At 46.6% G+C, this 19,032-nt stretch overlaps 6 protein-coding genes across 7 annotated transcripts; 4 read left to right on the top strand and 2 right to left on the bottom strand.

The window, feature by feature from the left end:
- Positions 1 to 1,252: 1,252 nt before the first annotated feature.
- LOC108058083 (uncharacterized) lies at positions 1,253 to 2,188 on the bottom strand. The gene is made up of 3 exons (XM_017142589.3): positions 1,958 to 2,188; positions 1,687 to 1,889; positions 1,253 to 1,635 (listed from the first exon to the last, which is right to left on the bottom strand). The coding sequence occupies exons 1-3, from the start codon at positions 2,139 to 2,141 to the stop codon at positions 1,270 to 1,272; spliced, it is 753 nt and encodes a 250-aa protein (XP_016998078.2). The 5' UTR covers positions 2,142 to 2,188; the 3' UTR covers positions 1,253 to 1,269.
- Positions 2,189 to 3,160: 972 nt separating this feature from the next.
- LOC108058104 (ATP-binding cassette sub-family F member 3) lies at positions 3,161 to 6,222 on the top strand. The gene is made up of 8 exons (XM_017142623.3): positions 3,161 to 3,352; positions 3,417 to 3,673; positions 4,019 to 4,242; positions 4,300 to 4,947; positions 5,006 to 5,179; positions 5,290 to 5,780; positions 5,846 to 5,937; positions 5,991 to 6,222. The coding sequence occupies exons 1-8, from the start codon at positions 3,265 to 3,267 to the stop codon at positions 6,141 to 6,143; spliced, it is 2,127 nt and encodes a 708-aa protein (XP_016998112.2). The 5' UTR covers positions 3,161 to 3,264; the 3' UTR covers positions 6,144 to 6,222.
- Positions 6,223 to 6,295: 73 nt separating this feature from the next.
- LOC108058080 (rRNA methyltransferase 3, mitochondrial) lies at positions 6,296 to 7,896 on the bottom strand. Of its 2 annotated transcripts, XM_070214659.1 has the most exons (4): positions 7,805 to 7,896; positions 7,507 to 7,740; positions 6,570 to 7,440; positions 6,296 to 6,510 (listed from the first exon to the last, which is right to left on the bottom strand). In XM_070214659.1, the coding sequence occupies exons 2-4, from the start codon at positions 7,652 to 7,654 to the stop codon at positions 6,363 to 6,365; spliced, it is 1,167 nt and encodes a 388-aa protein (XP_070070760.1). In that variant the 5' UTR covers positions 7,655 to 7,740; positions 7,805 to 7,896; the 3' UTR covers positions 6,296 to 6,362. The 2 variants fall into 2 exon arrangements, with proteins under 2 accessions (XP_070070760.1, XP_016998075.2); XM_017142586.3 differs by having other exon boundaries at positions 6,570 to 7,740.
- A 2,047-nt stretch (positions 7,897 to 9,943) lies between these two features.
- Positions 9,944 to 14,955, top strand: LOC123002433 (uncharacterized). Its single transcript, XM_070214985.1, has 2 exons — positions 9,944 to 14,439; positions 14,520 to 14,955. The coding sequence occupies exons 1-2, from the start codon at positions 9,944 to 9,946 to the stop codon at positions 14,953 to 14,955; spliced, it is 4,932 nt and encodes a 1,643-aa protein (XP_070071086.1).
- Positions 14,956 to 15,042: 87 nt separating this feature from the next.
- Positions 15,043 to 15,993, top strand: LOC138912948 (uncharacterized). Its single transcript, XM_070214984.1, has one exon. It carries the CDS (start codon positions 15,043 to 15,045, stop codon positions 15,991 to 15,993), a length of 951 nt encoding a protein of 316 aa, XP_070071085.1.
- Positions 15,994 to 16,706: 713 nt separating this feature from the next.
- Positions 16,707 to 18,935, top strand: LOC123002432 (uncharacterized). The gene has a single exon (XM_044392599.1). It carries the CDS (start codon positions 16,707 to 16,709, stop codon positions 18,933 to 18,935), a length of 2,229 nt encoding a protein of 742 aa, XP_044248534.1.
- The last annotated feature ends 97 nt before the right edge of the window (positions 18,936 to 19,032 follow it).

Below are 19,032 nucleotides of genomic sequence, written 5' to 3'. Positions count from 1 at the left end.
CTCATTCATTAAAACTTTCGTGAAATGGATTCAACCACAAACAAGAATTGATGCTGTTTTCACATGAGTATAAAAAAGAAGAAAATAGCTAGAAAAATGTGGTCAGTGCCCTGGCTCTTAGGCCGCGACCAAGAAGGTACGTAAATAAAAACAATTTATTTTGTAATATTTTACATGTAATAAAATTTTCAGGGTTTTCGCATAATCTTCTCCCGGAGATTTTTTTTTGATAAGGACTCCAGGATTTATATCACTGTGCTTCGTATGACGCTTCACCAGTTCCAAACTATTTTGGAGCTAGTGCAGCCTCTGGTCTCAAAGCAAGGCACACCTATAAAAGCTGAATTGGACCAACGGAACGGTTGCAGGTCACCCTACGCTATTTAGCAACAGTGGAAACTCAAACGCCGCTGCAGTTACGGATCCACCAAACCACGATTTCTATTTCCACGATTGATCGAAACAACCCCTGCTATTTTCAAAAACCTGAACAAGAAATATCTCTCCTTTCCATCCACATCCGATTGGAGAAATACAGCGAAGGAGTTTTACAAACAGTGGGGGTTTCCGAACTGCATAGGTGCCATCGATGGAAAACACTGCAAAATTCGATCTTTAAAAAGCGGAGGATCGTGCTATTTTAATTATAAAGGAGTTAATTCGATTATTTTAATGGCCATTGTAAACGCCAACTACAAATTCATATACGCGGATGTAGGAGCGAATGGTCGCATGGGTGATGCGGGACTTTGGCTGCACTCGGACGTAAGATATGCCATTCAGGCAAATGAAGCTCGTTCTACCATACGTATTCGTCGCAGAAGATGCTTTCCCTCTAACAGAATACATGATGAAACCGTACACTCAAACCAAGCAATCCGAATGCCGCCAACATTACAATTACATGCTGTCGAGGAATCAGTGAGTGGTAGAAAATTCTTTCGGAATACTGGCCAATCGGTTCCAGGTTTTGTTTCAGGCAATTAACAGAACTCCCAGGGAATGTGCCCAAATTGTTGTTACATGCGTATGTTTGCACAATTTCTTAATTGAGGAGAGGTCCCAAGCTGTTTCAGACTTTCTTGGCCCAACCGATCTTACTAATATCCTTGCTGTAAGCTTTCAGGATATATTAGTGGACCACAGGAGCATTAGGAGCACAAAAAAGCAGAGCAAATAAGAGGCCAGTTTGAAACGTATTTTAGTAAATCTTAAAATTAAAACATATTAACTAAAGATAAAAGTATGGCATTTTTATTCGAAAAATGGTTAGTCATTATTCCTGTTTAACTGCATACTCTCCAGCTCCAGCACGGTATCCGAAAACACTCTCTTCGCTTTTAGCTGGAGATCAGGATCCAGGCGAGATAAGCTGTCACGAAGATACTCCGTGAAATAGAATAGTCCATTATCCCCAGTGTCTTTTTTTTGCGCAGCAGTTATAATATGGTTTGCTGATTCCACTGAGGCCTGAGCTACGGTATACCTATCCTCGACACAAGCCCTCTTTTTTTTGGTCGCATGGTGTCTTCCGGCTTTAAAACTGGTTGAAGTTGCTTTATATCCGCTGGACACCGAGCTCATTTCCGCTTCTGTTAAGGATTCGTCCATATCCAAAGTGGAATCGTCCAACATCTACACAAGATTGGTTACAAAAATGTACTTTAATAATGATAATCGTCTTACATCAAGGCTTCTCTTAGTAAAGTTGTTCACAGAGGCTAGTGGAGTACTAAGTCCCGACAGAAATTCCATTTTGGCCTTGTGCTTCCACTGGTCTAGAGCCTCCAAAGTCTCAGCATCGGCTCCACTTTTCTTTGCCTTTAACAATTTTTTGCTCTCGTAAATGTAGTAGGATTTTAGGTTGTTCCATTTTCGATTACAATCAGCTAAAGATATAACATATTTAGTTTATAATTAACAAAATATATAACCACGCAAAAGAAAATTGACTTACCTGACTGAATCAAAACTGCTGGGAAAAACTTTGAATTGAGGTCTTCGGCCAGATTTTGCCAAAAGTCGACTTTCAAGTGCTTCACTTTATACCTAGGACTGCCATGGTTCCATATAGCTTCGTTTGCGTGGACGCAACAAATTAGATAATCGCACATTTCATCCGAAAACAAATTTTTAGACATTTTAGTCGGCTTTGTTTTGTTTACTTTTTAAAATTAGTGTGACCGTGCCTTCGAATTCAGAAAATCCAGTATATATATTTGTCCCTTTTTAAGCCTCTAATAAATGCTCTAATGAATGAGCCGAACAATGTCGCGGAATAAGGATTTACATGCAAAAACAACTTGGCGGTCAGCCATTGTTTGCTTTTAATTGACGGGACGGGTCTGTTGCCTTATTTTATTTTATTTTAGATGGTGTTTTTAAAAAAGCCTACTACAAAACGAAAAAATTATAATGTTTTTCCATTGTTTTTTTTTCGATTGGAGCCAAAAGATATAGTGGTCCGATCCGGCTTATTCCGAAATTCAAATGTACTACCTGCAACAGAAAAAAGACTTTTGGAAAAGTTTCATCAAGAATATATTTATGTGCGTTGCAAACATCTGACTGAAATTATTAGCCTCTTTCCATAGAGTCCATCCGTGTGAAACGGTTGAGATTTTTGACAAATGTGAAACTCGTGCTCCCACAGAGCACATCCACCATCCAGCATCCGATAACAGCTGACTTGAAGAGCAGTTGCTCATCTCAACATAACTCGGGAAAACTGTCGTAAAATTGCGTTCTCCGAATCTTATTGTAGAAGAATACAATAAAAAGCATAAGATAATAGTTCAAAATCATATCTGAACATAGCATATCCTATATAGGAGTACATAGTGCACTTTTAATTAATATTTGTTATTATTATTTACGAAGAGCAGAAAATATTCTGAGACTTTTCTGCAAACATTGCTGTTTTTATATGCAGAATAGCGAAAAAAATACGAAAAAACAATACAATTTTAGGCAGGCAATTTAGGCAGGGTCGTTCCCCTAATTGATGAAAATTTTTTTTAATTTTCAACAATTCAACAGTTGAATACCCTGTACATAAATACTAGAAATACGAAAACATCGATGAATAAGTCAAGCATCGATGTTTCCAAAACATTATAAAAATATCGATGCATCACTGTTTCTATCGACGTTTCCCCACCTCTAACCCCCCTTTAAAAAAGTTTTTGTGGAGTAAAAGTCGGAAAAGTCAATTAATATCCGACTGCCACACGTTCAGAAACCTATTTTGCAATCAAGGTCACAATGAGCGAGTACACGAGCATTCTTCAGCGCGAGTTTCCGAAAATCGATCACGAACTGCTCACCTATGTTGTGGGCGTACTCACCGGAAGTAAGAGCCTCCTGGTCCCACGATTTCTGATCTTTCAATCTTAACCCCGCACTCGCATTCGCAGGCGAGGAAGACTTCGACACCGGCGACGATATCTTCGATGCCGTGGGCGACATCCTGCAGAGCGTCGACTGCGACAGGTCGGAAGAGAGCGTCCGGGAGTTGTGCGAGCAGTTTCTCAACATCATGAAACACAACGGGGTCAACGTGGAGCGCAAGGTTCTTAATGCGCCGGTCAACATCGAGGAAATGGCCAGGAACATGGACCGACTCGACAAGGACATGCAGAGCATCTGGGTGGTGAACAAGGACGGAGGCAATGTGAGTGGGATCCAGCTGGGAATAGGATTATGCCTAGGCAGAGAGCTCTGGCTAGTTTGGTTGGTCAACATTTATCATGTTCTTTAGTTTGTTTTAAATTTTTTATAACAATTTATTGTTTATATTACTCCATTTTTGTTTTATTGAACTACATAGCTACATTTGCAGGACACAGCTGCCAGGGCCGAATAGTCATAGACGTATTTTAGTCATCCAAATACTGCAGGCTAACTAGAATCCAATTTCTGGAAACTTTCAGCCAGACAGCTTGAGACTCGAAAGCCTGGTGGAATGGGAATCCAATCGACTGAGGAATAACCGCCTGAATCTCTCTTGCTCTTCCAGAAAGTAGACTCCAAAAAGCTGGGGAAGGCGGAGGCGAAACTGCAGCAGAAGCAGGAGAAGCGACAGGAGGTGAACAAGCACGGAATGATTCCCGTGGCGGTGAAACTGCAAACGGCCACAGCCTCTCAGGTGACCAACAAGAAGAACACCAAGCTGGACCAGAAGGGCCTTAATCGGTCCATGGACATCAAGATCGAAAACTTTGATCTGGCATTTGGCGAAAAGTAAGACAATGAAGCTGAGTAGTTGACCAACCATAAAGTTTCGTTAATCCCCGCCAGAGTTCTCCTGCAGAATGCAAATCTGTTGCTGTCTTTTGGACGCCGTTATGGTCTGGTGGGACGCAATGGCCTGGGTAAGACCACTCTCCTGCGGATGATTGCCGAGCGCCAGTTGCAGATCCCCTCGCACATCTCGGTGCTGCACGTGGAGCAGGAGGTTGTGGGCGACGACACACCCGCCGTGGAAAGCGTGCTGGAGTGCGATACTGAGCGAACGAGGCTACTGACCCGGGAAAAGGAGATCCTGGCTGCGCTGAACAATGGCGTTCAGGACGCGGCGCTGTCCAACGAGCTGAGCGATACCTACGTGGCTCTGCAGAACATCGAGGCGGACAAGGCCGTCGCCCGAGCATCTGTGATACTTAAGGGGTTGGGCTTTGACGCCGACATGCAACTGCGTCCGACAAAATCCTTCTCTGGTGGCTGGAGAATGCGTCTAGCCCTGGCCAGGGCACTCTTCTCAAAACCCGATCTACTTCTGCTCGATGAACCGACGAACATGTTGGACATCAAAGCCATTATCTGGCTGGAGAACTATTTGCAGACGTGGCCCACCACCATTCTTGTGGTTTCCCACGATCGCAACTTCCTGGACGTTGTGCCGACGGACATTATACATCTACATTCCCAGGAACTCGAGGCATACAAGTAGCTTTATTCAAAACAATTTAAAATGTACCTCTTAATCTATTTAATTATTTTCAAGGGGAAATTATGAGCAGTTTGAGAAGACAAAGACGGAAAAGCTGAAGTCCCAGAGGCGTGAGTACGAGGCTCAGATGGCCCACAGATCCCATGTCCAGGATTTCATCGATCGCTTCCGTTACAACGCAAATCGTGCCTCATCCGTGCAGTCCAAAATTAAAATGCTCGAAAAACTGTAAGTAAATAATGCAAGAGTTTGACAAGGCAAAAGTTCTATATGTTGCATCCCCTGATAATATTGTATTTAACTCATTTATAAAATTACTTTTTTTGCTTTTTTAACAGGCCCGAACTTAAACCAGTGGAAAAGGAAACCGTCGTTACGCTCAAATTCCCCGAAGTAGAGCCCCTCAATCCTCCTGTGCTGGCCATTTCGGAGGTAACGTTTCGATACAACCCCGAAGATCCGCTGCCCATCTTTAAGGGCGTGAATCTGTCTGCCACATCGGACTCGCGAATCTGCATTGTTGGAGAAAACGGAGCGGGAAAGTCGACGCTGCTGAAGATCATAGTCGGCCAGCTAAGCACTATTTATGGAAACATTGTCCTGCATCGCGGCCTTCGAATTGGATACTTTGCTCAACACCATGTGGACCATCTGAACATGAATGTGACGTGTGTGGGAGTACTGGCCGAACTGTTTCCCGGACGCCCGGATGAGGAGTATCGCCGGCAGTTGGGAAGCTTTGGCTTATCCGGACCACTGGCACTGCAGAGCATTGCCAGCTTATCTGGAGGACAGAAATCACGCGTGGCCTTGGCGAAGATGTGCATGGGTTAGATACTCACAGTCCATTTAGATAAACATTCATTTTAATTTGTCAACTATATTTTTTAATAGCGGAACCCAATTTCCTGGTCCTTGATGAGCCGACAAATCACTTGGATATTGAAACTATTGATGCTTTGGGCCGGGCTATAAACGCCTTTAAGGTAAATAACTATATTTACAATTTGCAACACAAGTTAATAATTTTCTATTGCAGGGCGGCGTCATCTTGGTTTCCCACGACGAACGCCTCATCAAGGTCGTCTGCAAGGAACTCTGGGTGTGTGGCAATCGCACAGTCAGAGCAATCGAAGGTGGTCTAGACGAGTACAAGCGGGAGGTTTACAAGGAAATAGAAGCTAATAGTTGAATTTAATGTAACTGATAACTACTCTATTTGTGAAACAGCCTAGCAATAAATTTATATTATGTCTATGACACAAAGAAAATTATTAATTATTTAATACTTCCATATTAGTGCCTCCGACTTTACTATAGCAAAAAGTAAAAACACATGAGGAATCAATTATGTAATTAAACAATTTTATTTTTCAACGAAATACTTTTTTTTAGGCTTGGCATTGCAAACTTAATCTTTATCTGTCGTCTGATTATTAAGTTTTCGTCGCAGCTCAAAGAGCAACAATGTCAGAGCAGAGGCCACATTCAAACTATCGATTCCAGCTGCCAGGGGTATATATACACACTTTCCCTTGCGTCCAACCAGGTTTAAGAAACTGCCGAAAATAAATTATACGTTTTGGTTTATAACTCTTTGGTATGTGTCACGCCTTACCTGTAAGCTTCCTCGCTGACCCCGTGACTCTCTCCGCCAATAATGAGCAAATTGTGGGCTCCGATATCCTTGATCTCTGCATAATCGATGGTCTGATTGCTCTCCCGCTTCTGTTGATTGCTCTCCGCAATGAAAACATGGCAGTCGTCGGCTGCCTCTGGTGGAATGACCAGTGAGAGCTCCTCCCACTGGACATCATCCCGGATCGGCACTCGAAACTGACCGCCACAACCTCCTCTCAGGGCCTTCGACTCCCAGGGATCGCAACAGCCCTGGGTCACCACCACTTGGCTACAGGGCAGAGCTGCACAGGTCCTAATTATGCTGCCAAGGTTGTTCGGCTCCCGTATATTGTCGCACACAACTGTAATTGGCAAGGGCTGAGTGCCTAGGCGATGTTGCTCCGCCAAGTTCCTTTCCAAGCCCTTGTCCGAAGGTCTGTCGAAAATGGCCATTAGACCGGGAGGGGTTACCAGCGAGGACCACGTCTTCAGGTCGTGCTGCGGAACCTTGTAGATCATGGTGCCCGCCTCCAGCTGCGCCCTGCCCACCTCCTCCTTCACCAACGCCAACTGGTCCTTTTGGCTGAAGAAGAGGGCCTCCATTTTGAGTCCGCATTGCAGGGCTTCCTGGATGAGTCGTCTGCCCTCGACGATGATCTGCCGATACTTGTCCCGGCGCTTGCGGGAACGCACTGTGGTCAACAGAGTGCTGGTCAAAGGATCCTGCAAGGTGAGACGCACAAACTCCAGGTTTAGCTCACTGTCCTTGATCACTGGAGCAGGAATAGCAGCCACCCGTGGAGCAGGGAGTGCATGAGCCACGAACTTGCGTGGGGGAACTGGAGCACTGGGTTCCTTGGTTTTCTTTGCTGCAACATATTTTGTTCTCGTCTTGCGTAAAACTTCCCGCGTGTTTACCGGTTGGTGCTTCAAACCTGAATTCCCGAAGAGATTGGCCTCTATGTCCAGTGCATCCTTGATGTCGCTTTGGGGTCCATTGGAGCTGACCAACCGCAGCGCATTCAAGCTATTCACATGCCTGATATTCGCTTGGAACGAGCGTTTTATAATATTACAAAACATGGTCGGTAAATTGAACAGATGTTTGGATAGGCAGAGGTGTGGTCGAATACCATTATCAGGGGGGATTTTTGGGAAGCAAAACTTAACTAAAAGCAAAGAAGTGATTTATTAAATTAAGTTTAAAAAATGTGCCGTTTATATATTACTCACCTTTTAGTGATTAAAAACCATATGTTTCATTATTAATATTCGTTTTAAAACTACCCAAACCCGGACCCATTACACCCTGTTTAAGTTTTTTGGCGCAAAAATGTAAATAATTTGAACTACGAGACAAATTATGGCACACCCTGTGGGCCTGTTTTGTTCGTGATTTTCGACGCAAAAATGCAATGAATTTGAATTACAACACAAATTATGTTAATGCAAAATGGAAATTATTTGAAATGGGGCGATAAAAACTTATAAGAAGGCTGAGTAACTACTCTTTGGCGTTTTGAATATTATTTTAATTTTTATTTGAAATTTAATTTTATTTGTTTTCAGAATTTTCAGCCAAGCATTTACAGTTCGTAATAATATAAAATTTAATAATAGTTATACTAATAGATATATACTATATGTATTGATTATAGTCAATCAAAAACGAGGTACAAAACTAGTGACGATAGCACCTTTAACATACAAAAGTTCTAATATCATACTTTGTGACGAACATTTATATACTTTGTAACTTTGTCCGATTCGTCACACTTCCTTTATATTGTACAGCTTTTCAGGAATATTTCCGAATGAGTAAAAATTTAAGAAGTGTACTTATTTGATGAATACTATTTTAAAATACCTCTTGAATGAAATCTAGCGCGTTCCTATGGACATTTCTAATCGAGATTTTTTTAATGTTTTCCCGCTAAACTAGTGGGTTTTTCCAAAAGCGGTAAAAAATTGTTATTTATACCCCTGCAGAGGGTATTATAATTTTGGTCAGAAGTTTGTAACGCAGTGAAGGAGACGTTTCCGACCCCATAAAGTATATATGTTCTTGATCAGGTTCAATAGGGTAGTCGATGTAGCCATGTCCGTCTGAATGTCTGTTTCAATACCCTTTGCGAGCTCAGTCTAAAAGCTAGCGACTTAAAACTTTCACAGTCGTCCTAAAACATGTGTACGCAGATAAAGTTGGAAAATCGAACCGATCGGACGTCTATATCCTATCCCATAGGAACAATCGGATATAACTTGCAAAAACCGAAGTTTTTTTGCGCAGTGTAAAAGTTCTTGACATGAATCTTTTCGAATCGTATTTTTTTTGTGCATACCTTGATCAGGGTAAAAGCGCGTGCCGATCGGACGTCTATATCCTATAGCTCCCATAGGAATAATAGAGTGAAATCGGTTAAAATTTGATGGTTTTCGGGATATTTTGCGCAGTGTAAAAGCTATTGACATGAATCTTTCTAAATCGTATTTTTTGTGCCTACCTTGATCAGGGTAAAACCGCGTTCCGATCGGACGTCTATCGGCCCTGTTCTAGTTTTCACTTCCGAAAGATTCACACGGAATCGAATTTCTCAGACCTGTTCCAGGACTCACTTCCGAAAGAATTGCAAGGATTTAAATATCCCTCGTTGTTACGCTGTTAACTTCCGAAAAATGCACATGGTAACTTTCCGCCAAAAAAAATTCACTTCCGAGTGAAAACTGAAACAGGCCGGTATATCCTATAGCCCCTATAGGACCAATAGGGTGAAAAATTTAAAAATTGTATTTTTTGAATTATGTAATTTTTTGTTTATTAATTCATGTTGCTATTGTAGTCAAATTTTAATTCGTAAAATTTGCTAGGGTATTAAAACTTCGGCTTGCCGAAGTTAGCTTCCGTCCTCGTTATACCCGTTATATTGTACGTACTAAACGTACATTTAGGGCCGTTTGTTAAATTTAAAGTAAGATTGAAACCTTCAATTCGTATGGAAAATCACAGTTTTAACCCTACTTTAAATTTAACAGGCGGACGAAAAAACGGCCCTTAGGTTTTCATTTAATAAGTACCAAAAAACCTTAAAATAGCTCATAGTTTTTGGACAATATTGGGTTCGTTCAACGCGTGTGGATCCTTGGTCTTCCTAACGCTAATTATCCAACTTTTTATTTTTCTTCTTTGATTAGAATTTCTACCAAACCAATAAAGTTTTGAAATGTTCTAGTATCAAAATTTAAAGAGTCCCTCCTACGTTGTCCGTCCTCAATATTCGCCGAGACGAAATCAAAGAGGTATGGGTCCGCATCAAAAAAGAGTACGATGCGTGTACCGCGTGCCTTGTAGCAGCCGGAGAAAGTGCAGCTGACATGTTGCCAGTTCTCAAGGCTAAGTACGGTTACTGCTACAGCGCGTACGAAAGGTGCGGCGCCCAAATAGCAGACCAAATAGCGCAGACTCCGCAAAATCCGCAAGCTACCTCCACTCCAGATACTCCTCAGACTTACATTCCGTCAGGCTGCCACCTTCCGCCGTGCGATACTGAGGTTTTTACCGGCGATTATCTTCGTTGGCCAACCTTCAGGGATCTATTCACGGCAATTTACATCAACAATCCTCGACTCACTCCTGTCGAGAAATTATTCCATCTCAATGCTAAGACGAGGGGCGACGCTCACAATATAGTTGCAAATTCACCCCTTACTAACGATGGCTTTCGCTCAGCGTGGGATAACCTCACTGAGCGTTTCGAAAACAAGCGATTGTTAGTAAACAGTCAATTGAAGATACTCTTCAATGTGCCGTCCGTCACACAGGAGTCTGGGTCAGCTTTGAAAGAACTTCAAAGTACCATCCAGGGGTGCCTTACGGCGTTAGATATGTCCGGTATTCAGGTCGAAACTTGGGATTGCCTCTTGGTGTATATGTGCTCATCCAAACTCCCAAAGCTTACGCTTTCCCTATGGGAGCAGTCCCTTCACAACAAAGCCGAGATCCCTACGTGGCATGAGCTGAACGTTTTCCTAACGGAACGTCACAGAACCCTAGAAGCCATAGATGATGTTCGACCATCAGGTTCTAGTCAGGCTCAGCCCAGGGCATCCACATCCAACTCGGCGTCTCGGAGAATAAATTCTTATGAGACAAGGGTAACGCCTCGACAACCTAGAGGGTGCGATCTCTGTAATAGAGAAAACCATCCAATACGCACATGCGCCCAGTTTCTGCGGATGACGGTCGACCAACGGATCGCCTATATTAAACGAAAACAGCTGTGTTTGAACTGCTTTGCGCGGACACATCAGCTGCGCGACTGCGAAAGCGCACATAATTGCTTTACGTGCCGCGGCCGCCATCACACCCTCCTACACCGAGGCACCCCATCCCCAACGCGCGCAAATCCAACGCCAACGCCCAGATCCAGACCGAATACTCCCGGTCCCTCGGCTGCCAGTGGCACGCAGCCAACACTTCAAAATTATTTTGCGGCAGGCTCTAGGTCAGTCCTCCTAGGCACCGCCATGATTAATATATGCCATCAGGGTTCCAACTACCAAGCGCGAGCCTTAATAGACTCCGGATCTGAGGCTACCTTCATTACTGAGCGCCTTTTCAACCTGATTAAGCTGCCGTTCCAGGTTATCCAAGCACAGGTCTCAGGGCTTAATCAAACGGTCTCCGCTGAGACTAAAAAGCTCTGCCAATTGACGATTCGTTCTCCGACCCGGCCTAGTTTGCAGTTAAACACCACTGCCTACGTGCTTCCGCAAATAGCCGGAAATCTTCCCTCATGTCCGCTTCCGCAACATTTCCTGCGAGATCTTCCCGAACTTCCACTAGCGGATCCAAAGTTTTATGAGAGCGCACAAATAGATCTTTTAATCGGGGCCGATATACTTCCTTCCATTCTACTAAGCGGCACCCGAGCGAATATCTGTGGCTCTCTTCTCGGTCAAGAGACCATTTTCGGCTGGATTCTAACAGGACCAGTACCCGCTCCGAGGCAAGATAGAATTTCATCGTTTTCTACGCATGTTGCACACACAAACGAAGCGTCTCTCGATAAACTCCTCACCAAATTCTGGGAGGTGGAGGATCTGCCAGTAAAGGTGGCAAAAGAATCCGACGTGATCTGTGAGGATAATTTCCTTCGGACCACCACAAAAGACGATACCGGCAGGTATGTCGTGAGTCTTCCCTTTCGAGATCCTGAGAACATGAAATGCTCCCTAGGACATTCCAGATCCCTGGCGTTGGCTCAATTCTTAAGAAACGAGCAGCGGCTAAAAAGGGACAGTACGCTAAAATCCAAGTACGACTCAGTAATTCAAGAATATCTCGACCTCAACCACATGAGAGAAGTCCCTCCTACCCACGATTCAGCGTGTTATTACCTCCCACACCACGCGGTGTTAAAACCGGAGAGTACGACCACCAAACTTCGAGTGGTATTCAATGCCTCCAGCCCTTCAGACAATGGGGTCAGCTTAAATGATATCCTTCATGCTGGCCCGGTCCTACAGTCCGATCTAACCATCCAGATCCTGAAGTGGCGATATTTCCGTTTTGTGTACAGTGCTGATATCGAGAAAATGTATCGGCAGATCTGGGTAGATCCGAAACAGACAGCGTTCCAACGTATCTTATTCCGCAATAGAGAAGGATACATTCGCGATTTTGAGCTAAAAACTGTTACGTTTGGGGTCAATTGTGCACCGTTTCTGGCAATTCGGGTCCTGCAACAGCTGGCGACCGACGTGCAACTAACCCATCCGAGGGCGAGTAAAGTTATTCGTGGTTGCATGTACGTCGATGATGTCCTTTCGGGAGCTGACTCTGCAGAAGAGGCTCACCTTACCATTCGCGAGTTGCAGAGTGCTCTCGATTCGGCTGGTTTTCCATTAAGAAAGTGGACCTCCAACCATAAAGAAGTTCTGGCTCATATCGAGACCAATCATCTTTTAAACGCCGAGTTCCTCGAGATAGATACGGAAAGCACGGCGAAAACTCTCGGAGTCCGTTGGAAAGCAACATCCGATGAGTTTTTCTTCGCCCCTCCAGACCTATCCAACGAAGCCACGCTCACGAAACGTCATGTTCTTTCCCAAATCGCCAAGCTGTTCGATCCAGCAGGCTGGCTCGCTCCTTTCGTGGTCTGTGCCAAGATTTTCATGCAGGAGATCTGGCTTCATGATCTTGGGTGGGATGATGAACTCCCAATTGAACTGTGCCAAAAGTGGCGTGATTTTCTCCAAAGCTACTCGGTCCTAGATCAAGTCCGAATTCCCAGATGGGTTTCCTTCCGCCCAGAGTTCCGAGTCGAGCATCATGGATTCTGTGACGCCTCTCAAAAGGCGTATGGTGCTGCGATCTATGTGCGCGTAGAAATTGGGCACACGACGCTAGTGCGTCTCCTTACAGCCAAGACGCGCGTGGCGCCAGTCAAAGCTGTGTCGCTTCCACGGCTAGAGCTGTGTGGAGCTCTATTGCTGTCCGAGATGGCTGAATCCATCCTCCCCCATATGCCTGTGCTGTCCTCGAAACTCCATTGTTGGACCGATTCCACGATTGTGCTTGCATGGCTCGCCAAACCAGCATGCCAATGGACAACGTTCGTTGCCAATCGGGTGACAAAGATTACCCAGTCCACAGAGGCAGCCAATTGGGCACATGTTCAATCCGAACACAATCCAGCCGACTTGGCCAGTCGGGGAGTGCCTCTACAAGACCTGATCGACAACTCCCTTTGGTGGCATGGACCAACTTGGTTGTCAAAGCCACGAGATCAGTGGCCTTCCCAAAGCACCGACTTACAGGTGACCGAAGTGGAAAGGCGTCCTGTCAAGGCCCATGTGGCGTCCATCCCGACAGAAGACATCCTTGATCGCTTTTCCAAGTTAGATAGAGCTTTACGGGTCCTTGCGTATGTCCACCGTTTTGTCCAGCGATGTAAGAAACAGTCGCAGAAGTCGGAAGTCCGTCTAGAAGCCCAAGAACTTGTCGCCGCTGAACGGCTCATGGTCATTAGCACTCAGCGCAGATATTTTTCTAATGAATATCGCTGCTTGAGTCAAAAGCGTCCTGTGTCCGCGACAAGTTCAATCCTCTCCTTAAACCCCTTTCTAGATCAGAAAGGGCTTATAAGGGCTTGCGGCCGCATAACGGCCTCCGAAAACTTGCGATATGACGAACGACATCCGATAATACTCCCGTACGAATGTGCACTCTCTCGACTACTGGTGAACTTTACGCATCTCATAACGTTGCACGGAGGTAACCAGTTAGTCGTACGTCTCACCCGGTCAAGATACTGGATTCCGAGAATAAAGAACTTGGTAAAGGCTGTGATTAACTCCTGCAAGGTCTGCGTTATTCATAAGAAGCGCTTGCAAATTCAGATGATGGGAAGTTTCCCGAAAGAGCGAGTGTCTTTTTCCCGGCCATTCACGTACACAGGGATGGACTACGCTGGCCCTTTCGACATCAAAAATTACACAGGCAGAGCGTGCCTAATTACAAAAGGGTATGTGTTGGTTTTCGTATGTTTCTCCACAAAGGCCATCCATCTAGAGCCTACATCCGATCTGACGACCGAGAAATTTCTCGCCGCTTTCGCTCGGTTCGTATCCAGAAGAGGTTGTCCCCGTCAAGTGCAGTCCGACAATGGGAAAACCTTTGTCGGCGCTGCCACCCTGCTCTCCCGAGATTTTCTACAAGCCGTAAAAGAGTCTGTGACTGATGCGTATAGTCATCAGCAGCTCAACTGGCAATTCATTCCTCCGGGGGCACCCCATATGGGAGGCCTGTGGGAAGCTGGTGTCAAAAGCTTCAAAACCTTGTTTTACAAGTCCACCGCTACTCGAAAGTACACCTTTGAGGAGCTTTCAACCCTCCTAGCGAAAATTGAAGCTTGTCTAAATTCCAGACCGCTATCTCCCATGTCAGAAGATCCTTAGATCTCTTAGCGTTGACACCAGGGCATTTTCTCGTCGGCGGACCTCTTCTGTCCATAGTAGAGCCCGAATTAAAAGGGGAATCCAAGTCCATTGTGAATCGTTGGCAACACTTAAAGGCGCTCCATCAGCAATTCCAAGCTCGATGGAAAGAGGAGTATCTCAAGGAGCTCCACAAGCGTAACAAGTGGCAGGCCCCGACCGCAAATCTCCGCGTTGGCGACCTGGTAGTCGTCAAAGAAGACAATCTGCCCTCGAATGAGTGGCGCCTTGGCAGAATCGTCTCTGTTTTTCCGGGGGCTGACGGCAATGTCCGTGTCGTCAACATTCTCACGGCACGCAAGATTATTAAGCGTCCCGTGACCAAGGTGGTTCTTCTGCCAGGAGAACACTCCAACCGTCTTCCTCAACCAACATCCTCCGCATAATTCTCTAACCATCCTCGTCATCTAATCATTTTTAAATCATCTCCATGTTTGTTTCTTTTTGTCCATTACTCCCTACCAGATCACATCATGGTTCCTCGTCCACGCAGCGCTCAGGCTTTGGAGAGCAGACGTACTCGAGGTTTAAATTCCTACCGTTGCCGAGTCTGCCGTGGAATCCATCCGCTTCGAAAGTGCCAGAGGTTCCTAAAGCTGAGCGCAGAGAAGCGGCTTCGAGCAGTGCTTGTCAACAAGTGCTGCTCAAATTGTCTCGCTCACGAGCACTCTGACGTGAGTTGTCGCAGTGGCGACAAGTGCAAAACGTGCAGCGGGAAGCACCACACGCTCCTCCATATGCACGAGCGCCCTCTGCCGTCGGCTACCAATCAGCGTTCGCGCCGGCAAAATCCGCCAACTCGCCAAGCGCTGGCCCCGGCAAGGCGCTCGGCATCCGCCGCTTCTCAGCAGCGCTCGCGCCGGCAAAATCCGCCAACTCGCAGAGCGCTTGCCTCTCCGCCGCGCTCAGCCTCCTCGACACCGGCACCGTCACTGGCGTCCATCCTCCAGCGGCACAGTGTCAACGTCCTGCCGACGGCCATGGTAATCCTGGAGACCGGGCTCAAGAAGTTCGACACAGCCGCCCTCATCGACCCGTGTACGCCGACAAGTTGCATCGACGCATCCCTGGCTACTGCGTTCCGCTTGCCGACTACCACCGTCGGCGACGAGCGGATTTGTACGGCGACGATTCGGTCGAAGCGCGACGACGACTTCAAGTTGGAGGTGGTCCTGAAGGTGGAGCCAAACGTCCGCATCCGCACCCCCATCCGAGAGCTTGCTGACACCGTGGTCAGCAAATACAGCGACCTCCCGTTGGCCGACGAGCGGTTCTATTTACCGGCAACCATCTCCGTGGTCCTGGGTGCCGACGTCTACGGCAAGGTCATCCGTCCTGGCTTCCACCTGGTCGACGAGGGACTCCCAGTGGCCCAGCGGACGACTTTCGGGTGGATCCTGTCCGGTGCCTGCAACCTGTCCTAGATGACACTTGGGGCTTCGTTGCAACGCTAGCGATTGCAAGGGGGGCGGAATGTTTACGCCGCTTGCCCCGCTCTTAAATCCCCCTCTTCCAATGCTCGCTCTTCCCTCGCTGGGAATGCCTACTTCCAGGCTCTCCCGCTCTCCCGCCTTCCCACGCCCGGGATCTCTCCACAGCGCTCTGAAGCACAGCGCTCATTAGTTTTAAGTTCAGTTCTCACTGTAAACTCTTTGAAATACATCGCCCGGCCGGTCCGCGCTAATTACGGAAAGTTCAGTGTGTTCTTCTTTTCTCTCGCGCTTCGCGATCGTCGAGTGTTTCATTTCTCTCCCCCACAGCTTGCCACCGGCTATTGCAACAAGCCGCACCGCCACGGAAGCTGCCTTCAACGCCTAAAAGAAATACTTGCGACGCCCCCCACCAAACATTTTGGTCCTTCGAGCCGGATTGCAACTATATTGTGAGCGTCGCCCCTCGTCTTAGCATTGAGATGGAATAATTTCTCGACAGGAGTGAGTCGAGGATTGTTGATGTAAATTGCCGTGAATAGATCCCTGAAGGTTGGCCAACGAAGATAATCGCCGGTAAAAACCTCAGTATCGCACGGCGGAAGGTGGCAGCCTGACGGAATGTAAGTCTGAGGAGTATCTGGAGTGGAGGTAGCTTGCGGATTTTGCGGAGTCTGCGCTATTTGGTCTGCTATTTGGGCGCCGCCATGATTAATATATGCCATCAGGGTTCCAACTACCAAGCGCGAGCCTTAATAGACTCCGGATCTGAGGCTACCTTCATTACTGAGCGCCTTTTCAACCTGATTAAGCTGCCGTTCCAGGTTATCCAAGCACAGGTCTCAGGGCTTAATCAAACGGTCTCCGCTGAGACTAAAAAGCTCTGCCAATTGACGATTCGTTCTCCGACCCGGCCTAGTTTGCAGTTAAACACCACTGCCTACGTGCTTCCGCAAATAGCCGGAAATCTTCCCTCATGTCCGCTTCCGCAACATTTCCTGCGAGATCTTCCCGAACTTCCACTAGCGGATCCAAAGTTTTATGAGAGCGCACAAATAGATCTTTTAATCGGGGCCGATATACTTCCTTCCATTCTACTAAGCGGCACCCGAGCGAATATCTGTGGCTCTCTTCTCGGTCAAGAGACCATTTTCGGCTGGATTCTAACAGGACCAGTACCCGCTCCGAGGCAAGATAGAATTTCATCGTTTTCTACGCATGTTGCACACACAAACGAAGCGTCTCTCGATAAACTCCTCACCAAATTCTGGGAGGTGGAGGATCTGCCAGTAAAGGTGGCAAAAGAATCCGACGTGATCTGTGAGGATAATTTCCTTCGGACCACCACAAAAGACGATACCGGCAGGTATGTCGTGAGTCTTCCCTTTCGAGATCCTGAGAACATGAAATGCTCCCTAGGACATTCCAGATCCCTGGCGTTGGCTCAATTCTTAAGAAACGAGCAGCGGCTAAAAAGGGACAGTACGCTAAAATCCAAGTACGACTCAGTAATTCAAGAATATCTCGACCTCAACCACATGAGAGAAGTCCCTCCTACCCACGATTCAGCGTGTTATTACCTCCCACACCACGCGGTGTTAAAACCGGAGAGTACGACCACCAAACTTCGAGTGGTATTCAATGCCTCCAGCCCTTCAGACAATGGGGTCAGCTTAAATGATATCCTTCATGCTGGCCCGGTCCTACAGTCCGATCTAACCATCCAGATCCTGAAGTGGCGATATTTCCGTTTTGTGTACAGTGCTGATATCGAGAAAATGTATCGGCAGATCTGGGTAGATCCGAAACAGACAGCGTTCCAACGTATCTTATTCCGCAATAGAGAAGGATACATTCGCGATTTTGAGCTAAAAACTGTTACGTTTGGGGTCAATTGTGCACCGTTTCTGGCAATTCGGGTCCTGCAACAGCTGGCGACCGACGTGCAACTAACCCATCCGAGGGCGAGTAAAGTTATTCGTGGTTGCATGTACGTCGATGATGTCCTTTCGGGAGCTGACTCTGCAGAAGAGGCTCACCTTACCATTCGCGAGTTGCAGAGTGCTCTCGATTCGGCTGGTTTTCCATTAAGAAAGTGGACCTCCAACCATAAAGAAGTTCTGGCTCATATCGAGACCAATCATCTTTTAAACGCCGAGTTCCTCGAGATAGATACGGAAAGCACGGCGAAAACTCTCGGAGTCCGTTGGAAAGCAACATCCGATGAGTTTTTCTTCGCCCCTCCAGACCTATCCAACGAAGCCACGCTCACGAAACGTCATGTTCTTTCCCAAATCGCCAAGCTGTTCGATCCAGCAGGCTGGCTCGCTCCTTTCGTGGTCTGTGCCAAGATTTTCATGCAGGAGATCTGGCTTCATGATCTTGGGTGGGATGATGAACTCCCAATTGAACTGTGCCAAAAGTGGCGTGATTTTCTCCAAAGCTACTCGGTCCTAGATCAAGTCCGAATTCCCAGATGGGTTTCCTTCCGCCCAGAGTTCCGAGTCGAGCATCATGGATTCTGTGACGCCTCTCAAAAGGCGTATGGTGCTGCGATCTATGTGCGCGTAGAAATTGGGCACACGACGCTAGTGCGTCTCCTTACAGCCAAGACGCGCGTGGCGCCAGTCAAAGCTGTGTCGCTTCCACGGCTAGAGCTGTGTGGAGCTCTATTGCTGTCCGAGATGGCTGAATCCATCCTCCCCCATATGCCTGTGCTGTCCTCGAAACTCCATTGTTGGACCGATTCCACGATTGTGCTTGCATGGCTCGCCAAACCAGCATGCCAATGGACAACGTTCGTTGCCAATCGGGTGACAAAGATTACCCAGTCCACAGAGGCAGCCAATTGGGCACATGTTCAATCCGAACACAATCCATCCGGCTCGAAGGACCACAAAATGTTTGGTGGGGGGCGTCGCAAGTATTTCTTTTAGGCGTTGAAGGCAGCTTCCGTGGCGGTGCGGCTTGTTGCAATAGCCGGTGGCAAGCTGTGGGGGAGAGAAATGAAACACTCGACGATCGCGAAGCGCG

The sequence above is a fragment of the Drosophila takahashii genome, chromosome 3L (genome assembly GCF_030179915.1).
Source record: "Drosophila takahashii strain IR98-3 E-12201 chromosome 3L, DtakHiC1v2, whole genome shotgun sequence".
Lineage (NCBI taxonomy): Eukaryota > Metazoa > Arthropoda > Insecta > Diptera > Drosophilidae > Drosophila > Drosophila takahashii.
Note: the sequence above shows the minus strand (reverse complement) of the source record. Positions and strands in the feature narration are given on the sequence as shown.

Bases quoted from the DNA above. Each gene is read 5' to 3' on its own strand.
- LOC108058104 (XM_017142623.3), top strand. From the start codon at position 3,265: ATGAGCGAGTACACGAGCATTCTTCAGCGCGAGTTTCCGAAAATCGAT. The intron at 4,948-5,005 runs GTAGCTTTATTC...ATTATTTTCAAG, and splicing joins CAGGAACTCGAGGCATACAA to GGGAAATTATGAGCAGTTTG. The intron at 5,938-5,990 runs GTAAATAACTAT...TTTCTATTGCAG, and splicing joins GGGCTATAAACGCCTTTAAG to GGCGGCGTCATCTTGGTTTC.
- LOC138912948 (XM_070214984.1), top strand. From the start codon at position 15,043: ATGGTTCCTCGTCCACGCAGCGCTCAGGCTTTGGAGAGCAGACGTACT.
- LOC108058080 (XM_017142586.3), bottom strand. From the start codon at position 7,654: ATGTTTTGTAATATTATAAAACGCTCGTTCCAAGCGAATATCAGGCAT. The intron at 6,511-6,569 runs GTAAGGCGTGAC...TATTTTCGGCAG, and splicing joins GTCAGCGAGGAAGCTTACAG to TTTCTTAAACCTGGTTGGAC.
- LOC123002432 (XM_044392599.1), top strand. From the start codon at position 16,707: ATGATTAATATATGCCATCAGGGTTCCAACTACCAAGCGCGAGCCTTA.
- LOC123002433 (XM_070214985.1), top strand. From the start codon at position 9,944: ATGTTGCCAGTTCTCAAGGCTAAGTACGGTTACTGCTACAGCGCGTAC. The intron at 14,440-14,519 runs GTACACCTTTGA...CTCCCATGTCAG, and splicing joins AAGTCCACCGCTACTCGAAA to AAGATCCTTAGATCTCTTAG.
- LOC108058083 (XM_017142589.3), bottom strand. From the start codon at position 2,141: ATGTCTAAAAATTTGTTTTCGGATGAAATGTGCGATTATCTAATTTGT. The intron at 1,890-1,957 runs GTAAGTCAATTT...TTATATCTTTAG, and splicing joins AGCAGTTTTGATTCAGTCAG to CTGATTGTAATCGAAAATGG. The intron at 1,636-1,686 runs GTAAGACGATTA...AATCTTGTGTAG, and splicing joins TTACTAAGAGAAGCCTTGAT to ATGTTGGACGATTCCACTTT.